Here is a 22,707-nt window from a genome sequence, read left to right as displayed (position 1 = left end):
TTGCAGTTTGTAGAGAAGCTGGTCTTGGAGGGATCGGAGGGCGTGTACCACGAGCTGTGTGACACCGGACCCAGCCACCTTCTGTACCACCCCAGCCCGCCCCTCACACAGGCCCAGTGGGAGGACGTGCGGCGACTCCTGTGCAACTTCTCACTCCCCCAGCTGGCTCGCGACGCCCAGCCCTTGGTCAACGCCTCTCAGATTATGGACGGGAGGGTGAGTGGGCAGTGTTCGCTCTGTGTGTGTGTGTGTGTGTGTGTGTGTGTGTGTGTGTGTGTGTGTGTGTGCTGTATAACTTCTCTCTTGGTCAGTGCATATTACAGATGGAAGCATAAGATATGTATTCTTTAACATCTATACTACAAAACAAGCTGTGCCTTTTCTTCCTATTGTGTGTGTGTGTGTGTGTGTGTGTGTGTAAAATTGTACCTCATCATATTGGTGGACCTTGGTGGATGAGTGGGTAGGTCAGTGGGTTGGTTGGTGGATGGGTGGGATGAGTGAAGAGAGCAAGGTGATTAGGGTGAGCGAGACTGGTGGGTGATCAGGGACTGTGGGGTGGGATGGAGTGGGTAGGGTGGGTGGGTAGAGGGAAAAATAGGTCCATGGGGTGAATAGGTCCAAGATAGGAATAACTATCTATCTATCTATAGCCCGACGCCCTAATCCCGCAAAGGGTGGCCGCAGACAAAACGCCTCCAAGTCACTCTGTCACCCACCATTTGACTCCCCTCCCCCCAACTCACCCCCCCCTCCCTCATATACCTCTCAACGATGTGGGGAAATAGGGCCATGAGGAAGATGTCACCGAGGAAATGGACCAAAGAGAGAATATACTATAGGTCCAGTGGGTAAAAAGAAGTCCATGGGAGATCTAGGTGCATAGGAGACGATAATCCAGAGGCAGTTTTGGTGTTTCCCTGTTAAAGGAACATAGGTACGGTACATGAGGGAAAACTGGTCCCTAACACAGGTTTAAGGAGGAGAATAGAAAGGGGAAAACAGGCTCATGGGAAGAGTAGGTCCCTGGAAAGAAGGAGTCCATGGAGGTAATAGGTCCACTTTGGGAAAATTTGTCTGCTGGGAAAGGACTGTGGATTGACACTTAGGGATGCAGGCATTGAGGGTTTAAGTGCTGGTAGTGCCAAAGTGTGAATTAATGTCCTGTTCACCTCTCGTTCTCCCTTGGTTATTGTTTTGCAGGTTATACTGTATAGGGTGATTGAGGATTGTTGTTGGTTGAGGTCATGTTGTTTACGTTTTTGTTTTGCGGTGTTGATTTAGAGTGACCAGGTGTGGATGAGAGAGAGAGAGAGAGAGAGAGAGAGTCCAACTGTATGTTAAAAATCGTTCTATTTTGGAGCAAATCTCTAACTAAGGCTTTTACTGTAGGTGGCATAGATGGCTCCTTAAGACCTCTTCCATAGCGATTTATTTTGCATATTACACCACCTTAACATTACACCTTAACATTACACCATAACATTACACCTTAACATTACATCTTAACATTACACCATAACAGTACATTTTAACATTACACCATAACATTACATCTTAACATTACACCATAACATTACACCATAACATTACATCTTAACATTACACCATAACATTACACCATAACATTACATCTTAACATTACATTTTAACATTACACCATAACATTACATTTTAACATTACACCATAACATTACACCATAACATTACACCTTAACATTACACCATAACATTACACCATAACATTACACCATAACATTACACCTTAACATTACACCATAACATTACACCATAACATTACACCATAACATTACACCATATCATCACACCATATTCCCTTATATCATTTTTAATCTCGACATACTTTCCATCGATAACATACAAGAAGATACTAAAGAGTAAGGTGCAGAACAAATCGCTAAGAAAGAGGTGTTAAGGCATCTGCAAAGCCACTTGATTAAATGCGGTCAAAAGTTTCCTGCAAACTTAATCGGTGGTGGTGAGTGACGCCTTCACGTGGTGGCACCGATATAACTGGTGGCTTCACTCCCTGGTTATACAAACGTCCCTCAACTCCCTCCCTATCCCCCGAAAGGAGGATGGTGGACTGAGGGAAGCGGACAGCCTCAGCCTGCAGTCCACTGAGTTCACATTTCAGATGAACCTAGGGCTACAATAACAGCAGCAACAATGACAGTAACTATTACTACTACTGCGACTACTACTACTACTACTGCTGCTGCTGCTGCTATTACTACAAATTCTACTACTACTATTACTACTACTACTACTACTGCTGCTGCTGCTGCTGCTGCTACTACTACTACTACTACTACTACTACTACTACTACTACTATACTACTACTACTACTATACTACTACTACTACTATACTACTACTACTACTACTACTACTGCTACTGCTACTACTACTACTATGACCACCACCACCACCACCACTATTACTACTACTGCTACTACGACTACTATTACTACTGCTACAATTTCTACTACTACCTTTACTACTGCTGCTGCTGCTGCTGCTACTACTACTACTACTACTACTACCACCACCAGCACTACTATGGGATGACCCCAAAAAACCTCCCACATTTTGAAAGGCTGTAGCACTGGCAGTAGTGAGGTGGGAGGGGCGGGGCTAGGGTCTGTTGGTGGCCCAACCCCAACCGTCCTCAGTCGCCAACATGGCGTGGTCGGAAGCACACTGTGCGTTCGCTGTTGAAGCATTCTTCACAAACAACTGTTCCGTGATCACCGTGCAGAGGGCCTTTCGAAGACGTTTCAGTATTCCACGGAACCAAAACGTTCCAGATCGGAAAACCATCTTGCAGTGGGTTGAGAATTTCAGGGCAACAGGCTCAGCTTTAAAAAGAAAATCACCTGGTCGACCTAGGAGCGCTCGTATGCCTGAGAATATTGAAGCATTGAGGCGATCTATTGTGCAGTCTCCGAGACGTTCTGTGCGGAAACATGCTTTAGCTGTAGGGATATCCCGGGAAACTGCAAGGAGAATCTTACACAAAGACCTTCACTTCCATCCATACAAAATGATGGTTGTGCAAGAACTCAATGCGAGAGACTGGATAAGCCGCAGGGAGTTCTGTGAGAACATTCTGCAACGTGTTCTGGAAGATGCTGTTCTCTTGTGCAGTGACGAAGCTCATTTTCATTTGTGTGGCTCTGTAAACAAACAAAATTTTAGCTATTTGTCTGAAGACAACCCTCGCATGCTACACGAAAGACCGTTGCACCACGATCGAGTGACTGTGTGGTGCGCTGTTGCCGATGTTGGCATTGTGGGTCCTTATTTCTTTGAAGTGGGTGGTGTAACTGTTACCGTAACTTCTGACCGTTACATTGATATGCTCAAAAACTTTCTAAGGCCACAACTCGAACATCTTCAGCTTGAAGTACTCGATGTGTGGTTTCAGCGAGATGGAGCTACGGCACACACAGCTCGAAGGTCATTGGAAGTGCTGAGGGAAATGTTGCTGGATCGGGTGATCTCGTTGCGCAGCGATGTTGGGTGGCCGGCCCATTCCCCTGACCTTGCCCCTTGTGATTTTTTTCTGTGGGGCTGCCTTAAATCACGAGTTTATACTCATCAACCCCAAACTCTTGAAGCCCTTAAGGTTGCTATTCAGCGGGAGATAGCCGCTGTTCTACCCGACATGACCCGTTGAGCCATGGCAGCCTTCAGAAATCGCCTCCAAGCGTGTATAGACAATGACGGCCACCATTTGGAGGATGTCATCTTTAAAACATGATGAATGAAAACTGTATTGAATGAAGTTTCATGTGTGCAAATAATATTTTGATTATCATTAACCATTTTTTTTTTTCATTGACCTTTGAAATGTGGGAGGTTTTTCTGGGTCATCCTGTACTACTACTACTACTACTACCACCTTTACTACTACCACTGCTGCTGCCACTACTACTACTATTACTACTACTACTACTTTCAGAGGATCGAGTGGGAGAGGGTTGGTGAGAGTGTGGCTGGGGCTGTGGAGAAGGTGAAGCTGTTGAACCCTGAGCAGTTTTGGGAGCCATTTATCTACAACGCTTATATGACTGAGATTAGAGACATGCCGCCCTTGCAGAAGTATGTATGAATTACCTATCTCTCTGTCTATCTACCTATCAGTCTGTCTGTCTATCTATCTGTCTGTCTATGTATCTCTATGTCTATCTATCTGTCTATCTGTCCGTCTGTCTATAGCCGTAAGCAAGATTTCACCAACATTATTTTCGTCCATGGTTGAAAGACATGCCATCCTCGCAGAAGTGAGACACCCACCCTTAGTATGTATAGTTTATCGTCTATCTATTTGTCTGTCTATCTGTGTGTCTATCTATTACCAACACTTCTTCTGTGGTAATGGAAGGTGTTACATGAAATTTCTTATGTGACAGCAACAAAAACAGCAAGAGTATGTGAAAAGGAAGAATACCCTCTGGCGTATGGGCGAACTGAGACATATTGAAAGAAGGGGACAATTCTGGCTAAAGATTGACGAACTTCATACTAAAATCCACTCACCTCTTCTCCCTCTCTCATTATGGATTCTTAGATGCTTGATTAAGACGTAGAGGAGAAAGATGAATGTTACTAAATACACATGAATGATGATACTCTTTCTACTCTAACTTGTCCTAAAATTAGCACTACTTCTACCTTGATTGACACATTTTAACATTCGGTTTGATTACTCACTCTCTCTCTCTCTCTCTCTCCCTCTCTCTCTCTCTCTCTCTCTCTCTCTCTCTCTCTCTCTCTCTCTCTCTCTCTCTGTCCACTAGATTATGGTGCTAGGCAGGAAGAAGTGCTATGAAAAGGATGTAGAGCCATGGCATTGTCTTTTTCCGTTACTGATCGACGTGAAATAAGCTGCAGAAGGACGAAAATTTGGGCCAAGTTAGGGTGAACACAGTGTAACATAAATCTCATTTCATTATGTAACTTTCAAACATCTGTGAATTCAACAGTGAGGTACATGCAGGAAGAGGGAACTGATTTGTTTTGTTTGATTGTACAGACTCACATTAAGGCGCCTGGTGTGCTGTTGTTAGAGGTCCCCCGTCAGAGTGATAGGCTTGCATAGGTTTGAAGTCCCAAGAGATGGTTGTGTGTGTGTGTGTGTGATCTTAAAATGCCATCAAGGGGAGTAAGCTGATCATATGTCTTTAAGTGTACGGACGCCCCTCTCTTTCCCACTCCATTGCTTGTTGTGAGTGAGCCAGGCACGGCTTTTCTCCAGGGATGATGATGGTGATGATGATGATGGCGGTGGCGACAGTGGTGATGATGGTAATGACGATGATGATGGTGGTGGTGGTGATGAAAATAATGATGATGATAGTGACGAGGAAGAAGAGGGTAATAATGACGATGATGGTGATGATGATGAAGTGGAGGTTAATGATGGTGATGGTGATGATGATGAGGGTGGTGGTGGTGAGGAAGAGGGTAATGATGGTGATGGTGATGATGAGGAAGAAGAGGTTAATGATGATGGTGATGATGATGATGGTGAGGAAGAGGGTAATAATAATAATGATGATGATGATGATTTGGGTAATAATGACGATGATATTGATGATGATGATGACGATTCCGATTATGATTCTTCTTTTTTTCCTGTCAGTTTTGTGCACGGGCTAACGACACAGCTGAAGAACATACAACTGCAGACCCTTAACCTCCTATCACCCGAGGAGCGACACTGGCAGGCCCGACACGCCGTCCTTGCAACCACCATTCTCAGGCCCATCACTGCCCCAGGTAAAAGGGATGAGAGTGTTATTTGCGTAAGATGGATGAGAGTGTTATTTGCGTAAGATGGATGAGAGTGTTATTTGCGTAAGATGGATGAGAGTGTTATTTGCGTAAGATGGATGAGAGTATTACCTGCGCCAGTTGGATGAGAGTATTATTTGCTGTTGGCATTTGAACCACTTTGGCCTGATAATTTCTTTTTGAGAGCGAGCGAAACGAGCGAGAACCTTTTACATTGGACCGCTTCAGAATAATATTATCTCATTTTACGAGCGAGAAATCTTTACATAAATTCATTAACTACCTCATCCCGATAATATCCCCTTTTACGAGCGAGCAAAACGAGCGAGAACGCCTCACGTTACACGAAATCTGTTAATCGCTTCTACCTGATAATATCCCCTTTTACGAGCGAGCGAAACGAGTGAGAACCATAATATTTGGTGTTGGCATTTTAACCGCTGTACCCTGATAATATCCCCCATTTACGAGCGAGCGAAACGAGCGAGAACAGTATTATTTAGTCTTAGCATCATTCAGCGATGTTACCTGATAATATCCCCTTTTAAGAGCGATAAAATGTTTCAACCCCTCTCGTATCCCCAGTTAGGAGTAACTCAGAGGTCTTGATGTATATAGAACGGACTTTAATTGGGAGAAGACAAACTCAGGTCCAACCCGCTCCATACCAGCCCTCCAACTGGCCACTGAGCCCAGCAAGGGTGAGGGAGCCGGCACCAGTTTATGAATTCAGCTGATACGTGCACACTTGGTCACGTACACACTCACTTATAGATACACATATACCATTAACTTACATACTGTTGGTTCTAGTTTGCAAGTTTAAGATATCATGAATGTACATAGGGTTACAAGGTATGGTTAAGTAGCATGGTTACAGTTACATAGTATGGTTACAAAAACGAACGAGAACCCTACATATTAGACGAAATAGATTAACTACTTCAGTCCGATAGTATCCCCTTTTACGAGCAAGCAAAACAAACGAGAACTCCTACATTACGGGAAATTTGTCGTTTAAAACATCTGTCCTCATTATGTCTTGTAATATGCACCAAAACGTTTAATCTCAACTGTTAAATTAACCGTGTCATCTGTCTGTCTGTGTACAGCCAGACGCTATACTCGGTAAGGGTTGGCCGTTTGTCTTTGAGATAGTTGTTTTGCGGGGAGGGGCATCAACCCTCCGCCAACCCACTTGTTGACACGTAGGGAACACGTATGGGTTGGTTATATGGTTACCACCCAGCGTTGTGAATGGTTTCCTGGCTTACGGGAACCCCGTTAGGCTTGTCACTCAATGTAAAGCCACCTGAAAAGGAAAGAAGAGTGATAAAAAGTGACAGGAAAGATGGGGCAGCACTACATCACGTGAGTGGATGATGGTCGCCCCCACGTACAACCATGTGCGTGTGTATCCATTTACAAAAATCAAGACTGTGTGTGTGTGTGTGTGTGTGTGTGTGTGTGTGTGTGTGTGTCATCTTTTCCCAAAAATTATTGCCACAGGAAAACTAAAACCTTGATTTACTTATCTCTTTACTCTTGTCAGGTGTTGTTACTCTTACTCTCGCCAGGTGTTCCGTCGTTGCTGGAGAGACTGACAGACAGGAAGCAATTTAAGGAGTTGCTGTCTAATTACACCTCCATTGAAGACGACATCAGCAGGGAGACAGCCAGACTTCAGTTCAAGTATCAGGTTAGTGTGGAGAGGTGTCCTTCCATCCATCCATCCATCTACCCATCCATTCATCCATCCACCCATCCATTCATCCATCCATTCATTCATCCATTCATTCATTCATCCATCCATTCATTCATTCATTCATTCGTTCGTTCGTTCATTCATTAAAATCACTCATTCATCCATTCATTCATTCAGCCATCCATTCATTCATTCATTCATCCATACATTCATCCATCCATCCATTCATTCATTCATTTATTCGTTCGTTCGTTCGTTCATTCATTCATTCAATCACTCATTCATCCATTCATACATTCATTCACCCATCCAATCATTCATCCATTAAGCCATTCATTCATCATCCATCCACTCATTCATTCATTCAATCATTCATTCATCCATTCATTCATTCACCCATCCATTCATTCATTCATTCATCCATATATTCATTCATTCATCCATTCAATCATTCATTCATCCATTTATTCATTCATTTATTCATTCATTCATTCATCAATTCATTCATTCAGCCATCCATTCATTCATTCATTCAGCCATCCAATCATTCATCCATTAAGCCATTCATTCATCCATCCATCCATTCATTCATTCATTCAATCATTCATTCATCCATTTATTCATTCATTCAGCCATCCATTCATTCATTCATTCATCCATACATTCATTCATTCATCCATTCAATCATTCATTCATCCATTTATTCATTCATTCATTCATCAATTCATTCATTCATCCATCCATTCATTCATTCATTCATTCATCCATCCATTCATTCAATCATCCATTTATTCATTCATTCATTTATCAATTCATTCATTCAGCCATCCATTCATTCATTCATTCATCCATTCATCCATTCATTCATTAAATCATTCATTCATTCATTCATCCATCCATCCATCCATCCACCCATTCATTCATTAAATCATTCATTCATTCATCCATTCATCCATCCGTCTATTTATTAATCCATTCATTTATTCATCCATCCATCCATCCATCCATTCATTCATTCATTAAATCATTCACTCATTCATCCATCTATCCATCCATCCATCCATTCATCCATCCATCCATTGACCATCCAGCCATCCTTCTTTCTGTCTGTCTCTCTCCAAACATCCATCTGCATATATTTGTGGCTACGTATGTCTGTCTGTCTATGTCTGTCTATAAATCTATCTATCTATATGTCTGTTTGTCTGTTTGTATGTCTTCCTGTCTGTCCTTCCATCCATCCATCTATCTATCTATCCATCCATTCATCCATCCATCCATCAATTCATTCATGCATTCATCCATTCACCTCTCTCTCTCTCTCTCTCTCTCTCTCTCTCTCTCTCTCCAAACAATATTGGCTTGAGATTTGGCTACTCAATCTCCATTTTTAAGGTCAGGGCAGCCAGTCACCCTCCCCTGAGCAGCAAAAAGACCCAGATAATCATTTTCTCAACCATTTCCGTCCCGTGGCCCGTTTTGCATCTCATTCTTGCTTCCATCAGACGATTTTATTCAGCTCAGGACGATTATCTAGGAGCCAAAGGGGTTAGTGAAGGCTTTATGTAACCCCTCCAGTTCGAGCAGCGTCTCCAAAGCGGAATAAATTGGTCTGGTGAAAGCATTAAGGGATAGCCTAGAGGTCGTTGTAGTCTCTCTCTCTCTCTCTCTCTCTCTCTCTCTCTCTCTCTCTCTCTCTCTCTCTACTATAAATATTTCTTCCATGCATCACCTGTCGCGCCGGAAGTGACTCAGCTCATTACCCACCGGAAGTTCTTGTACCTGGTTGACCTAATTTTACTATATAATTAATCAATTCAGTATAGTTCTTTCCTTCATTATTTCTTTATGCTTTATTTATTTATTTATTTATTTATTGTCAAGGTGGTAGCCTTCACCAACTCAGAGGCGCTAAGAGGGATGCTGAGCGACATGGTACCCAAACTAAATGGGTCTCAGTATCTGGATGTAATGGCGGACGTGGTGGACCAGCTCTCGGGCCAGCGTGTACCAGCCGACACTCTCCTGGCTGTCCTGGTCCAGCTGGGGGCCAAGCCAGTGGGCCAGTGGGTAGCTGTGGCCAACGCAAGCGGCCTCACGCAGACACAACTCACCTACCTCCTGGACTATGTGGTGAGGAGCTGTTGAAAGATTGAGACGGTCGATTGTTGCTTCTCTCTCTCTCTCTCTCTCTCTCTCTCTCTCTCTCTCTCTCATTTCACTAGGCATTTTGTTGATAGTTCTCCTGCCTTTACACACTCTCCCTCTTTGTTTCTAGATCCAACCTTACTTCGTCTTCAGGTAGGGATAAGTTGTATAGCGTAAGTGTTTCGAAGTTCTTTAGGTTCCTATATCTTAGACACATTCAACCCACGCCAGAATTCCACAGTCACTCAAGGAGCCAAATGCAACCTGAGAGAGACATATATTAATACCTGAGATAGAAATACATCATCATCATCATCATCATCATCATCATTATTATTATTAACATTTACTATCATCAGCACCACAGCCATGGTGGTAGGTGGTGGCGGCCATCATCCACGCATTTGATGTAGTGCTGCCTATATCGTCTTTCCCCGTTTTCCCCTTTTCATTCTGTTTCTGTGTCTGCCCTCCTCTCTTCCTATTTCTTCCTTTCCACCCTGTCACTTTTATTACTCTTCTTTCCAGTTCAGGTGGCTACTGCTTACCTGTAACCCAGGAACCCACTTACAAAGTTGGGTAGTAACCATATAACTAAATTATGAGTTGAAGTGGTGCCTGGTATATGTCCCTGTAAACTGGGTGGAGAGATGCAAATGCGGAGTCCATCCAGGAACCAAACTTCCACATTATTCCCCCGCGCCTTGCTGAAGTGTGGCGCTGTCAGCCGCAAGGGAACATCGGTTTACTGCACGGGACAACCCTGCAGAGATGGTTGCTTCCTTGCGGTTGATGGGTGTGCTCCGCCAGAAAGAGTAGGATCAATCAACAGCACCAACTACCACCACCACCATCCCCACTACCACCCACCACAACCACCCCCACCACCACCACCCCCACCATGCTAACCTTTCACCGGTCCACAGCTACACACAGGCCCCTACATCTTGGACAACGGCGACCCACGCGAGACAGCCTCAGCCATCCGCGCCGCAATGGCCAACCTGAGCTACTGGGAAGAATGGAGCCTGTTTGGACGCGCCCTTGTTGACCTCGCCGGTGCCCTCGTCCCTCGTAACTTCTCCCTGTACCCCTTCACCCACTTCAATGGCCATTTCCAGGAGGCGGTGTTCAGAAATTTGGCCTGGAGCCTGCCGGATGTACTCAGTGTGGCGTGAGTAGATGGATGTTTGTGTTCATGAGCACTTAGATGTGAGTGTGTGTGTGTGTGTGTGTGTGTGTGTGTGTGTGTTTGTGTGTGTGTGTATCCGACCTTGGGCATAGGTTTAATATCCCGTTCCATAAGGCGCAGTAGTCCTGTGTACCGTACACCTCCACATGTCACCACTTCGGCGCTGACACCCACCGTCCATATTGAATACATGCTAGGGCTGGCTAATACAGGACTGGTGTACTGGTACTGGCGGGGGTATTTTTACGAAATATCGGTTGGTCTTATGGTATCATCAGTAAAGTCTTCCTTAACCATATTCAAATCCTTAAACTGTTCCCTACCCCAGCCAGGACTCGAACCCGCGTCCACTGGGATAACAGCCCACCTCTCCACTAATTAGGCCACACCTGATCTGTATATTCTGAAGGTGACATGAATTGGTGAATATTTGTGTGAGGTCATGAATGCTTGTGGTGTATATTCAGTGTGTGTTGTGGGTAGATAAATTGTGTAATTATGGGATCTAGAGTTACTGAGAACAAAATGGCAGAAATAGATGGATCTTTGTGTTTCTGAGCTGTTAAATACCTGTGACGGATATTCTCGTGTTGTTGAGTTGAATATTTGAGTATGAGGTCTTGAATATTTGTGTTGAATATTCTCAGTTGTTGTGGATGGATGAATGTTTGTGGTTGATATCTTTTGCTTCTTTTTCCGGTTCTTCTCTTTTCCTTTCCTACCCTTTCCTGTACTTATATTTCTTTGCCTTTTCCTCTCCTTCCGTTCCCTTCCTCTCCTCTCTACCCTTCTCTTCCTCTTCCTTCCCTTCCTTTCCTCAACTTTCCCTTCCCTTCCTTTCCTCCTCCTTCCCTTCCTTTCCTCCTCCTTCCCTTCCTTTCCTCCTCCTTCCCTTCCTTTCCTCCTTCTTCCCTTCCTTTCCTCCTCCTTCCCTTCCTTTCCTCCTCCTTCCCTTCCCTTTCTCTTCCTTCCCTTCCTCTTCATTCCCCTCCTCTTCCCTCCCTTCCCCTCTTCCCATCATGAGATCTGGAGTTAGTGTGTTCAAAGTAGTGGATATATATGAACATTTTTGTATGGGAATATGAATACTTCTGGTGGGTATTCTCAGCGTGACGTGAGTTGGTGAATATTTGTGTTTTTGATGTAAATAAATGAGTGATTGGAGAGGGGCATTTGGAGTTACATGGAGAGACAGACTGACAAATAAGGAGGTGAAGGAGCGTTGTGGTGTGGATGTGGATGTAGAGCTTGTGGAGTTACGTGGGGAGACAGACTGACAAATGAGGAAGTGAAGGAACGTTGTGGTGTGGATGTGGATGTGATAGAAAGCATTAGGAGAAATACAGTGAAGCAGTTTGGCCATGTGGAGAGGATGGATAGGGAGAAACTAACGAGGAGAGTGTATGTGAGTGGGGTGTACGGGGGAAGAAGGAGGGAGAGACTGAGCATGAGGTGGGGGGATGGAGTGGAGGTATATGAGAGGGGGGTGTAATTTGGGGGGAGGGTAACGAAACGGCAGGGAACAGGGCGACATGGAGGCGATTTGTTTTTGGCCACCCCTTACGGGATTAAGGCGTCTGGCTGTAGGTAGACATACAGTGATGGATAGAGAATACACGTGTAAAGATAGTACCATATATTTTATTACCGACTACTAATGACGAGGAGGTGGAATGGAGGAGGTTGGAAAGTGGAGTAAGTTGGAAAGTGGATGAGGTTGAAAAGTGGACGTGCTATGGTTAGGGAGAGAGAGAGACCTGGTAGTGGAGAGTGGACAAGTAGCTTTGGCGTATACTCTCAAGGAAGCCCCCTAACACCTCTTCCTTAGCGATTTATTTTTGGATTTGGCTGGCTGATATCATTTTGTCCATCATTTATGCAGAGTATGGTGATCTAAGAATGATTTAACTAACACAGAGGACGAGACGGTATAGTAAGCAAAATAAATCGCTTGGGAAGAGGTGTTAGGGAGCTTCCTTAACAGACGAGAATTCGGACCGTCGTGTTGTAAGCAGGAGGGGCTTGGTAATAATTCTCTCTCTTTCTCTCTCTCTCTCTCTCGCTCTCTCTCACACACACACACACACACACACACACACACACACACACACACACACACACACACACACACACACACACAGAAGCATTTTAACCCCTTCAGTCCAATTTCTCACATTTACAATTCTATTCCCACCACCAACATGATTTAATTGAAGCTACAAATTACCTCTGTTGATGACGTTCCTAATGAGGGCAATTATGTAGCCCATCCAAGAAATCTAAACTTCATAAAAACATCTAAATATTAAAAATTACCGTAAGAATAAGTCCAAGATTTGTACAGAAAAAATGGATTCACTCTTTTCATATATTTTCACTATTTCCCATTTCAGGAAGGAGCCATTTTGTCGGTACACCAGCGAAGAGTCAGGTGGGTCTGTGCAGTGGGTGGGGCGGTGGGTGGGCGTCGTGTTTGGCCAGGCTGGGCGGTGGGCGGGCGTGCTGGATCGCCAGGCGGGGCGGTGGAGGGAGTATGGGAGACTGGCTTGTGACATTCCCAGGACCAACTTAACCCATGTCATCAACTCACTTCTTCGGGACTTCGATTGGCAGCGTGATATGATGGTGAGTTGGAAATGGAGAGAGAGAGAGTGAGTGAGTGAGAGATGGAATCACATGTTGAGATAGTCAGAGAGAGACAGACAGACAGACAGAGATGGAAGAAATTAGCCAGCTTAATCTACGAAGCCGTCAAAATTGTGCTATAATATTCCTAGGATGAACGAAGAATTGAGGGTCCAGGATTATCTCTTTCCTCTTGTTCATCCTGGAAAAAAAAAATTATGATTATGAGAGAAATATTATTGTAAATTAAATCTGTCTGTCTGTCTGCCTGTCTCTATGCATGTTTATCTATCTATCTATCTATCTATCTATCTATCTGTCTACCTCCATCCATCCATCAACCTACCTACCTATGTTTCTCTCTCTCTCTCTCTCTCTCTCTCTCTCTCTCTCTCTCTCTCTCTCTCTCTCTCTCTCTCTCTCTCTCTCCCGATCTTTCTGTTTGTCTGTCTGTCTGTCTGTGTACTATGTCTATCAATCTCTATCTATCTGTTTATCTATCTATTCATTTGTCTGTCTGTCTGTCTGTTTATCTATCTGTCTATCTGTCTGTCTGTCTGTCTGTCTCCTAATCTATATCTATCTATCAATCTGTCTATTTGTATCTATCTGTCAATCTGTCTGTCTATTTATATGTATGTGTGTGTCTATCTATCTATCTGTCTCTCTATCTGTCTGTCTGTCTATCTGTCTGTCTGTCTATCTATCTATCTATCTATCTATCTTTCCATCTGTCTATTTATCTATCTATCTATCTATCTATTAAAAATCTAAGTTACTACAGAGAATCGATCTTGAATGTGGCTGGAGACTCCCTAACACCTCTTCCTTAGCGATTTATTCTTGGATATGGCTGGTTAATACCTTTTTGTACGTTATTTATGCAGAGTATGGTGATGTTAGACTCAGATGACACAGAAGAGGACGGTAAGGTAAAAAAAGAAAATAAATCGCTTAGGAAGAGGTGTTAGGGAGCTACCTGAATGACGGCCTGTATCCAACCACCCGAATTCGAATAAATACATAAATTAGTAATAAAAATAAGATAAAAATAGACGCCTGGTGGTCTAGTGGGTTAAAGTGCTTGGGATATATTGCTCACATAATGCTACTCAGGGACGAAGGAGGCTGGTCACCTTTGCCTTAGGTGTCAGGAATGAGTAGCCTAGCCCTGGGCCCCTACGCTCCTGAGGGGAATGGGTGTGGAGAGGTTGCGCTAAAACTACTAGACAAAATTCAGAACAAAGCTGTTAGAATCATTAACAACCCTGCCATGACATATAAACTACCTCCCCTGCAAGTAAGAAGGAATGTTGCCTCCCTTGCATTATTTTACAGATATTTTTATGGCAAATGCTCAGACGAAGTTGCGTCCATGGTGCCACCTCTCCATGCCTTCCCTCGTGCTACACGGGCATCTGGTAGCGCTCATGACTGGAATGTCACTCAGCCATATTGCACAACTTCTGCCTATCAGAAGTCTTTCATTCCCCGAACTGCATCTCTCTGGAACTCGCTGCCCCAGAGTTGTTTCCCTCCAAACTTCAACCCACAGCTGTTCAAGTCCAACTGTTACAGATTTTATAATGAATGGAGGACGCCAGTAATCTGCTGTATGGATTCTTATATTTAATTGATTTGTTTTTCCATCCTCAGTTCATCTTCTGTAAAGAAAAAAAAAAAAGGATTATGATGGGGAAAAAAAAATGTATATGGAATCAGTAAGAAAATTAATGACGTCCATATTTCCAGATCTTGTTGGAGGGAAGGGAGGCCGGAGTGTCTTGTGAGGAACTGTTTGACACCTTCGCCAATATCAGTCTTCAGGTGAGTTAAGTACAGGGTTACCTTTATATATATCCACTCCTCCAGGCAGCTTCTCCTGTGTTCTGGGGACGGCTTAGTCAGGGTATCGGTGCCTGTCTTTCCATTTTTATTCATTTCCTAATCCCACTGCCACACCCAAGCCCACACCAGCAGATTGAGCCGTTCTCACAATACCCATTATTCTCTTGGGCGAGTTTACGTATATGTTGTGTGTGTGTGTGTGTGTGTGTGTGTGTGTGTGTGTAGGAACAGTAAGGGATGTGTACCAAAAAATCACATCTTTTCTATAATTGTTTCTGTAAGTTGCGGAAAACAGGATTTTTAGCTTTGCACTGTCATCCTTGTTCTTGGTCTTTCTCTCTTCATTCAACTACCTTACTCACACTCTCCTTGTCAGTCTTTCATTCTCCATTCATTCCTTATTTTCAGTCTCACCTACTGGTGCTGACGAGGAGCCTATACGTGGTGGCACTGTTCGTCCTGGGTGGAGCATCAGCAGCGTCCACCCAGGAGCCAAACCTCCTCATATTTACATTCACCTCGCCGTGGGAAGGGCCCTGCTGTGACCCTGGTGAGGCGCTGTCTACCACAAGGGGTCGCCGGATCACTACACGGTTTTATGTGCGACACTGTATCTGTAGGAAGGCCTCATAGAAAAGCAGTTGGTTACCTGCGATCGACGGGACTGCTTGACCAGATAGACCGGGATTAAACAACAATATCAATTCTTTCCTCCTTCCAAGCACCTCACTTACACACATTCTCTTAGTCACTGTCCTTTTACTTCTATTCCTCGGTCTCCCTCTCTCCTTCCGGCCACCACACACGCTTGTATTCTCCTAGTCATCTCACGCTACATTCACGCCTTGATCTCAGGCTTCCTATTCTTCATCCATTACACTGACACGTCTTACTGGCAGTGTCACCCTCCAATCACTCCTTCTTCTCGGTCCTCCCCTCCTCCTCCTCCTCCTCTGTAGCTCATCCGTTTGAAGTAGGCGGAGGTGTTCTGATTTTCGTCCCTTTGCAGTCTGTGTCCCTTTGCTCAGCGGCTCAGTAAGACAGTACCAACCCTCAGCATCCCTTCCATAGCACTTTTTTGTGACTAGCACCATATTGTAGTGTTAATCTCTTGTTACAACACGACATGCAAGAGCGAGAGAGAGAGAGAGCAGATTTATACCGAGTTATAGTAATAGTCACAGAGGAATGCTATGGAAGGATGTAGAGCCATAGCATTGTCTTTTTCCCCATTACTAATGATCTCCGTGAAATACGCTACAAGAGGACTAACAGTTTAAGACTCAGAATTTCGCTACATATGACTTTACTGATCTACCATAAGACTCGCCGAGCTGCAAAAACACCCCCGCTAATACCAGTACCCAAGTCCCGTATGGAGAAGACTTGGCATGTATTCAGTATGGACAGTGGGTGTTAGCGCCGAAGTGGTGACATGTGGAGATGTGTGGCACGTAGGATGACAGCTGGGTCTCAGGGAACGGGTTGTTAAGCTTGTGTCCAGAGTCGGATACATAAGTCTGTCCATCTGTAGCCAGACACCACAAACCTGTAAGCGGTGGCCACAAACAAATCGCCTCCATTTCACCCTATCCCTTGCCATTTCGCTGCCCTCCCCCCAATTTACACCCACCTCTCTCATATACTGTACTCCTCTATCTATCTATAGCCAGACGCCTCAATCATGTAAGGGGTGGCCACAAACAAATCGCCTCCATGTCGCCCTGTCCCCTGCCATTTCGCTGCCCTACCCACAATTTACACCCCCCTGTCTCGTATACTTCTCTGTCTATGTATAGCCAGACACCTCAATCATGTAAGGGATGGCCACAAACAAATCGTCTCCATGTCGCCGTTACCCCTGTCATTTCGCATCCCCTCCGCCCAGCTTACACCCCACCTCGCTCATATACCTCTCCATTCCTTCATCTCATCCTCGGAAGAAGACAGTCAGAGTCAAATTAAGAGGGAACAACTATAGTCATCCTGTTGCATCATTTTCTGTTCCGTTTCACAGGTGGAAGATGCGGTTCGGTACTACGTGGAGGACCCAGAGATGTGGAGTGAGGTGGAGGCGTGTCTGTCCTCCACACTCAACTCCACCACCATACTTCAACTGAGAGGGTTAGTGATGGTTATTGTTGGTTTTGCTGTTATTGTCATCCTGCGTTATCATCATCATCATCATCATCATCATTATTATTATTATTATTTATCGTCACCATAATTGAGTACGTGGTGTGAAGTGAGTCCTGTCGTTCATCATCATCATCATCATCATCATCACCGCAGTCATTTCCTTCCTCCTCCTCTTCCTCTTCCTTCTCATTATTATCTCCAACATCACCTATGCCATCATCATCATCATCATCATTATTATTATTATTCAATCAATCAATCAATCATTTCCTGTGGCACCCTCGGGGATGCATAGGGCCTCGATGAACTCACACCACCACATCCTATCTTGTGCTAACTCCTCAAGATCTCCCCAACACTCATCTCCAGCTTCCCGTCTCATTGTCCTCACCCACGTCTCTTTTGGCCTTCCTCTACCTCTCCTACCAAGTGCCACCCACCCTGGTGTACCTCGTACTATTCCCTGTCTCCTGTACATATGTCCTAGCCACTTCCATCGTGAGAATCTAACATATTCATCGATCGGCTGCACTCCCGTTATTTCTCTAATTCTACTATTTGGTATCCTTTCCCACCACTTAACTCCTAATATTCTTCTAAGTGCTTTATTTTCAAACACCAAGAATTTATTTTCCATAGTCACTGTGCTGTACCAAGACTCGTGTCCATAAATTAAGATACTCCTAACCATTACCTTATAAAGTTTGATTTTTGTATGCACAGAGAAATTGTTATTATTCCAAATATTTTTAAGCATTCCCATTGCCTGATTAGCCTTCTTTAACCTTTCCTCGAATTCAAAGTTCAAAGAACCATCCTTGGCTAAATAAGTACCTAAATATTTAAACCTATCAACTTGCTTTACAACCATACCTCCAATTACACATTCCTGTGCATTTTCCATATTCATATTGATTATTTCAGTTTTTCCACAATTAATAACCAAACCCACCTTGCGACCTTCACTCACCAAACAGTCCAACACTCTCTGCATCTCTTCTGGCCCATCACAAATCAAAACTATATCATCTGCATAATCTAAATCCAAAAGTTTCCTGTTCTCTCCCCAAAGTATACCTGCACCGGTTTCTGTTCCAACGCGTTTCATAATGTAATCAATGACCATTATAAATATTAAAGGCGATAGAACACCACCTTGAATTACTCCGGACTTGACTTCAAACGAATCACTCAGACAACCATCAACCATCACTTTACAAAATGTGTCCTCATGCATGTTCATAATGACCCTCACAAACTCCTCTGGTATTCCATAATGTCTCATGATCTTCCCCATAGTCTCTCTCGAAACACTATCAAAAGCCTTTTCAAAATCAACAAAACAAAGACTTAACGGTACTCTCATTTCATTAACTTGCTGCATCAAATGCCTAACTATAAAGATCTGATCATTGCAACCACGTCCCTTTCTAAAACCAGCCTGTTCATCCCTCAGAATACCCTCAACCACCGGCTCCAACCTATTTAACAACACTTTACTGAAAACTTTCATAGCTATCGGTGACAAAGAGATTCCCCTCCAATTACCACATTCACTCAGGTCTCCCTTCTTCGGAACTTTAACAATTACACCATTCTTCCAAACTGATTATTGTTATTATTAGTATTATTATTAGTATTTGCATTAATTGTTATTATTAGTATTTGCATTAATTGCCATCATCATCGTCACCATCGTTATTATTATTAATTATTATTATTATTATTATTATTATTATTATTGTTATTGTTATTATTATTATTGTTAGTAGTAGTAGTAGTAGTAGTACCGTTGTAGTAGTAGTAGTAGAGGTAGTAGTATTACATCTGATGCGTGACTTACAGAGTGGCTTTAGGAATGGTACTAGATAATTTATGTAGCCGAAAATAAAGTACAGTATACGCAGCGTAGTAAGGCAGAGTGTGGCGAAAGGCGGCGTGAGGTGGGGAAGATATTTAAGAACTTTAGATTTGAAAAAGGCATATTAACCTGTGAATAGGGAAGGATTAAGGAAGGTTTCTCTTATATATAGTGCAGATTAAAATGCTGTTAATATTTATAGAGTTCTTTGGAGGTAATAAAGCGTGTGTAAGGGTTCGTGGATAGCCTGCCTCTTCAGTCTGGCGAGTTCTCCTTTCTTTTTACTAATGGTAGGGTGTTTTATTTTGGTTATTTAATTTAGAGGTTAGTGAAGGCTGTATCTAAGCCCTCCAGTTTTGAAAAGTGACTCCTGGGCTGAATAAAATCGTCTGAGAGAGAGAGAGGGGGGGAGAGAGGAGCAGCCAGGGTATGTCAGTGCCACCACGTGAAGGCGTCCCTCTATAGCACAAGTGATGATGATGATGATGGTGATGATGATAGTGAATATTGATGATGATGATGGTAGTAATATTTATGTTGATGATGATTACGGTGATAAAAATGATGATAATGATGATAATAGTGATGATAAAGATGGTGCTAATGATGATTATGACGATCCTGGTGATAGCAAGTTTGATGATGATGATGATGATGATGGTGATGGTGGTGGTGGTAATGATGGCTATGATGATGATGATGATGATGATGATAATGGCGTTGATGATAAGGATGATAGAAATGATTATAGTATTAGTAGCAGTAGCTGTAGCAGTAGTAGTAGCAGCAGTAGTATTAATAATAATGATAATAATAATAATCATAATAATAATAATAATAATAATAATAGTCTGGATGTTGCTACTCCTCACCCCGCCCTAGGGTGGGAAGGGAGGGCCGGATGATGATGATAATAGTAATAATAATAATAATAATAACAGCAACAGTAATACTAATAACAATTTTCCCTGCAGCCTACTAACAGCACTGGGTCAGGTGTTAGGTGAGGGTGGAGGTCAGAGAAAGAATGTGACCCAGGCCGTAACATCTGTAGTCAGCGATTTACCAGGAGCCACAGCAGCCCTACGCACCCTCGGCTCCCGCATCGCTGTCATGGTACCCTTGACGGACATCCTCACCCATGACTACACCAGCAGCTTCACCCTAGAGGTTGTCCTGGCTCTGCAGCGCCTTCTGGTTGATGTTAATAGGGTGAGTGAAGGGAACTGGTACCCTCTGTTCATGTCAACACTTTTCCGTTCACTGGACTCCCCCGGGCATTGGTGATTTTAACGCACAATTGTTCCTTGCACACACCTGGATGTGGTTGATACACACACACACACACACACACACACACACACACACACACACACACACACACACACACACACACACACACACACACACACACACACACACACACACACACACACACACAGATCCTTGCATTACACATAATCCCTCAATAACATCTCTCCTCCTCCTCTGCCCGACGCCACACTTCATTAACACCCACACAGATACACGGCCACCACAGCCACATGAAACCTCCAGCCAAACAGCATCCTTCATGAACTGCCACCAGAGATTCATCCCTAAAATATTGCCCTGTCCAGAGAAACATAAATGCACCAATCCAGACTAAACTCTGTGGCATCACCCTTCCCTGCATCAGCACCAACGCTAAATACATCCCACAAGCAATCCACTGTTCCCTCGCTGTAATGCATCCCACATACCACAACACATTCACCTTAAGCACCACACTTTTGCAATACAGGGAGTCCTTCATCATCACCTCAACAAAAGGTCTCTGGCAGTGCCTGGGTGGAGCGGTGTTCATTATTCTCCTCTTACCGTAACTTAGTCCAGGTTTTCGTCCTTTCGTGGCTAATTTTACATACGGTAGAAAAGGGCAATGCAGCAGCTTTTCATCATTTCCGTGGCGCTATTTTGTGAGTAGCATCGCATTCTATTGCTAATCCATTGTTACACCTGAGCAGTGAAGCTGGAAAGAGGACAGTTTTAGACCAGCTTAGAGTAACAAGGGTATAGTTGGTTATATGAGTACCAACCAGTAATGTTTCACAGATGTTTAAGTTACTTGCACCATATCATTTCAGGTTTATGGATCCGAAGCACAAGAACTGGCTACCCTTATGTCATCTAAGGAGGAAATGAGGAGATGGGTGAAGGTGCTGGACGAGGAGGAGGGAAAGAGGGACAAGAGGAGTGTGGAAAACGAAGAGGAGGATGGAGGTAGAGAGAAGAGAAGTCTGGATGACAAAGAGGACGATGGAAGTAGAGAGAAGAGGAATGTGGAAGACGAGGAGGAGGATGGAGGAAGAGAGAAGAGCCATGTAGAAGAGGTGGGAGAGGAGAGGGCGAAGAGAGACGTCCGAGAGAGGAGAAGCACATCCACACCTGACCCTCTGGATGCCCTTTATCAGGCTATTCAGGAAGTTGGTCCCGATGCCTTCGCTGAGAAAGTTCTACAAAATATTAACTTCACCTACCTGATCACGGAAGTAAGTCCATCTTTGTCCGGTTGAGGCTGAAATAGACGTGTGGCAGCATATGAACCTGGGACAGCATCAATGTGTAACAGAGGTCTAGCATTTGATACACATGACAATCTTGACATAACCACGTATTTGTTGGTGCACTGACATGAATCAAAGGAGGTGTTCAATATTAGGTGAAATGACTAAGTAACCGTGATGCATGAACGTCGGAAATTGTAGCAAGATCTCCAGGTCTCACAGGCACTGCCCCATGTTCGTGTGTGGCTAACTGTACATTATCACTGAGGTATATCCCTTTCTTATTCAGGTATTTGTGTTTGGCATGTGAAGGGATAGACTGAAACTTCACTAACCTTAAATTTCAATCTGTTTATTACCTAGTCCTTGTTTCACATTTGGTATAGGAAAGGAAAAATACTGAAAAATAATATAGTTTCTTACAGAGCTAATTCAGTTTTTTGTATATGTTTTGCTTTACGTCTGTAAGTGTCAGTGTGTGAATGGTTGTGTGGTTCATTTTATTAGACATTGCTGTTGATGGCTTGTCTCACTATCAAACTTTTGTCTTTTTCTCGTTTCTAGATCCTATATCACTCCATCTCTGTGTGGGAAAAGGGGTTGGGATGATGATGATGATGATGATGATGAGGAGGAGGAGGAGGAGGAGGAGAAGGAGGAGGAGGAGGATAATGGTGGTGGTGATGGTGGGTAATTTTTTGTGGCTGATGATGCCAGTATGATGAAGTCAAAGATTTTAAGGGCTTGAATGAGTGCATCTATGAATGGCCCGTTTCACCGACTACCCTACAAACAACTTGCTTTTGTGTGTTTGTGTGTG

The 22,707-nt window shown here is 43.6% G+C and overlaps 1 protein-coding gene across 1 annotated transcript in view; it reads left to right on the top strand.

The window, feature by feature from the left end:
- The window catches only part of LOC145393963 (uncharacterized), a 263,346-nt gene that overhangs the window by 143,575 nt on the left and 97,064 nt on the right, over positions 1-22,707 (top strand). Inside the window, exons 36-47 of the mRNA XM_080267943.1 lie at positions 7-216; positions 3,989-4,128; positions 5,672-5,834; positions 7,376-7,522; positions 9,413-9,661; positions 10,603-10,850; positions 13,262-13,493; positions 15,246-15,320; positions 17,359-17,465; positions 20,316-20,553; positions 21,468-21,590; positions 21,726-21,872. Of these exons, the coding sequence (XP_080124069.1) occupies positions 7-216; positions 3,989-4,128; positions 5,672-5,834; positions 7,376-7,522; positions 9,413-9,661; positions 10,603-10,850; positions 13,262-13,493; positions 15,246-15,320; positions 17,359-17,465; positions 20,316-20,553; positions 21,468-21,590; positions 21,726-21,872 (2,079 nt within the window). The remainder of the gene's footprint in view (positions 1-6; positions 217-3,988; positions 4,129-5,671; positions 5,835-7,375; positions 7,523-9,412; positions 9,662-10,602; positions 10,851-13,261; positions 13,494-15,245; positions 15,321-17,358; positions 17,466-20,315; positions 20,554-21,467; positions 21,591-21,725; positions 21,873-22,707) is intronic.

Source organism: Coenobita brevimanus, chromosome 3 (assembly GCF_032717465.1).
Source record: "Coenobita brevimanus isolate Jiangsu-jjx chromosome 3, ASM3271746v2, whole genome shotgun sequence".
Classification (NCBI taxonomy): domain Eukaryota; kingdom Metazoa; phylum Arthropoda; class Malacostraca; order Decapoda; family Coenobitidae; genus Coenobita; species Coenobita brevimanus.
Note: the sequence above shows the minus strand (reverse complement) of the source record. Positions and strands in the feature narration are given on the sequence as shown.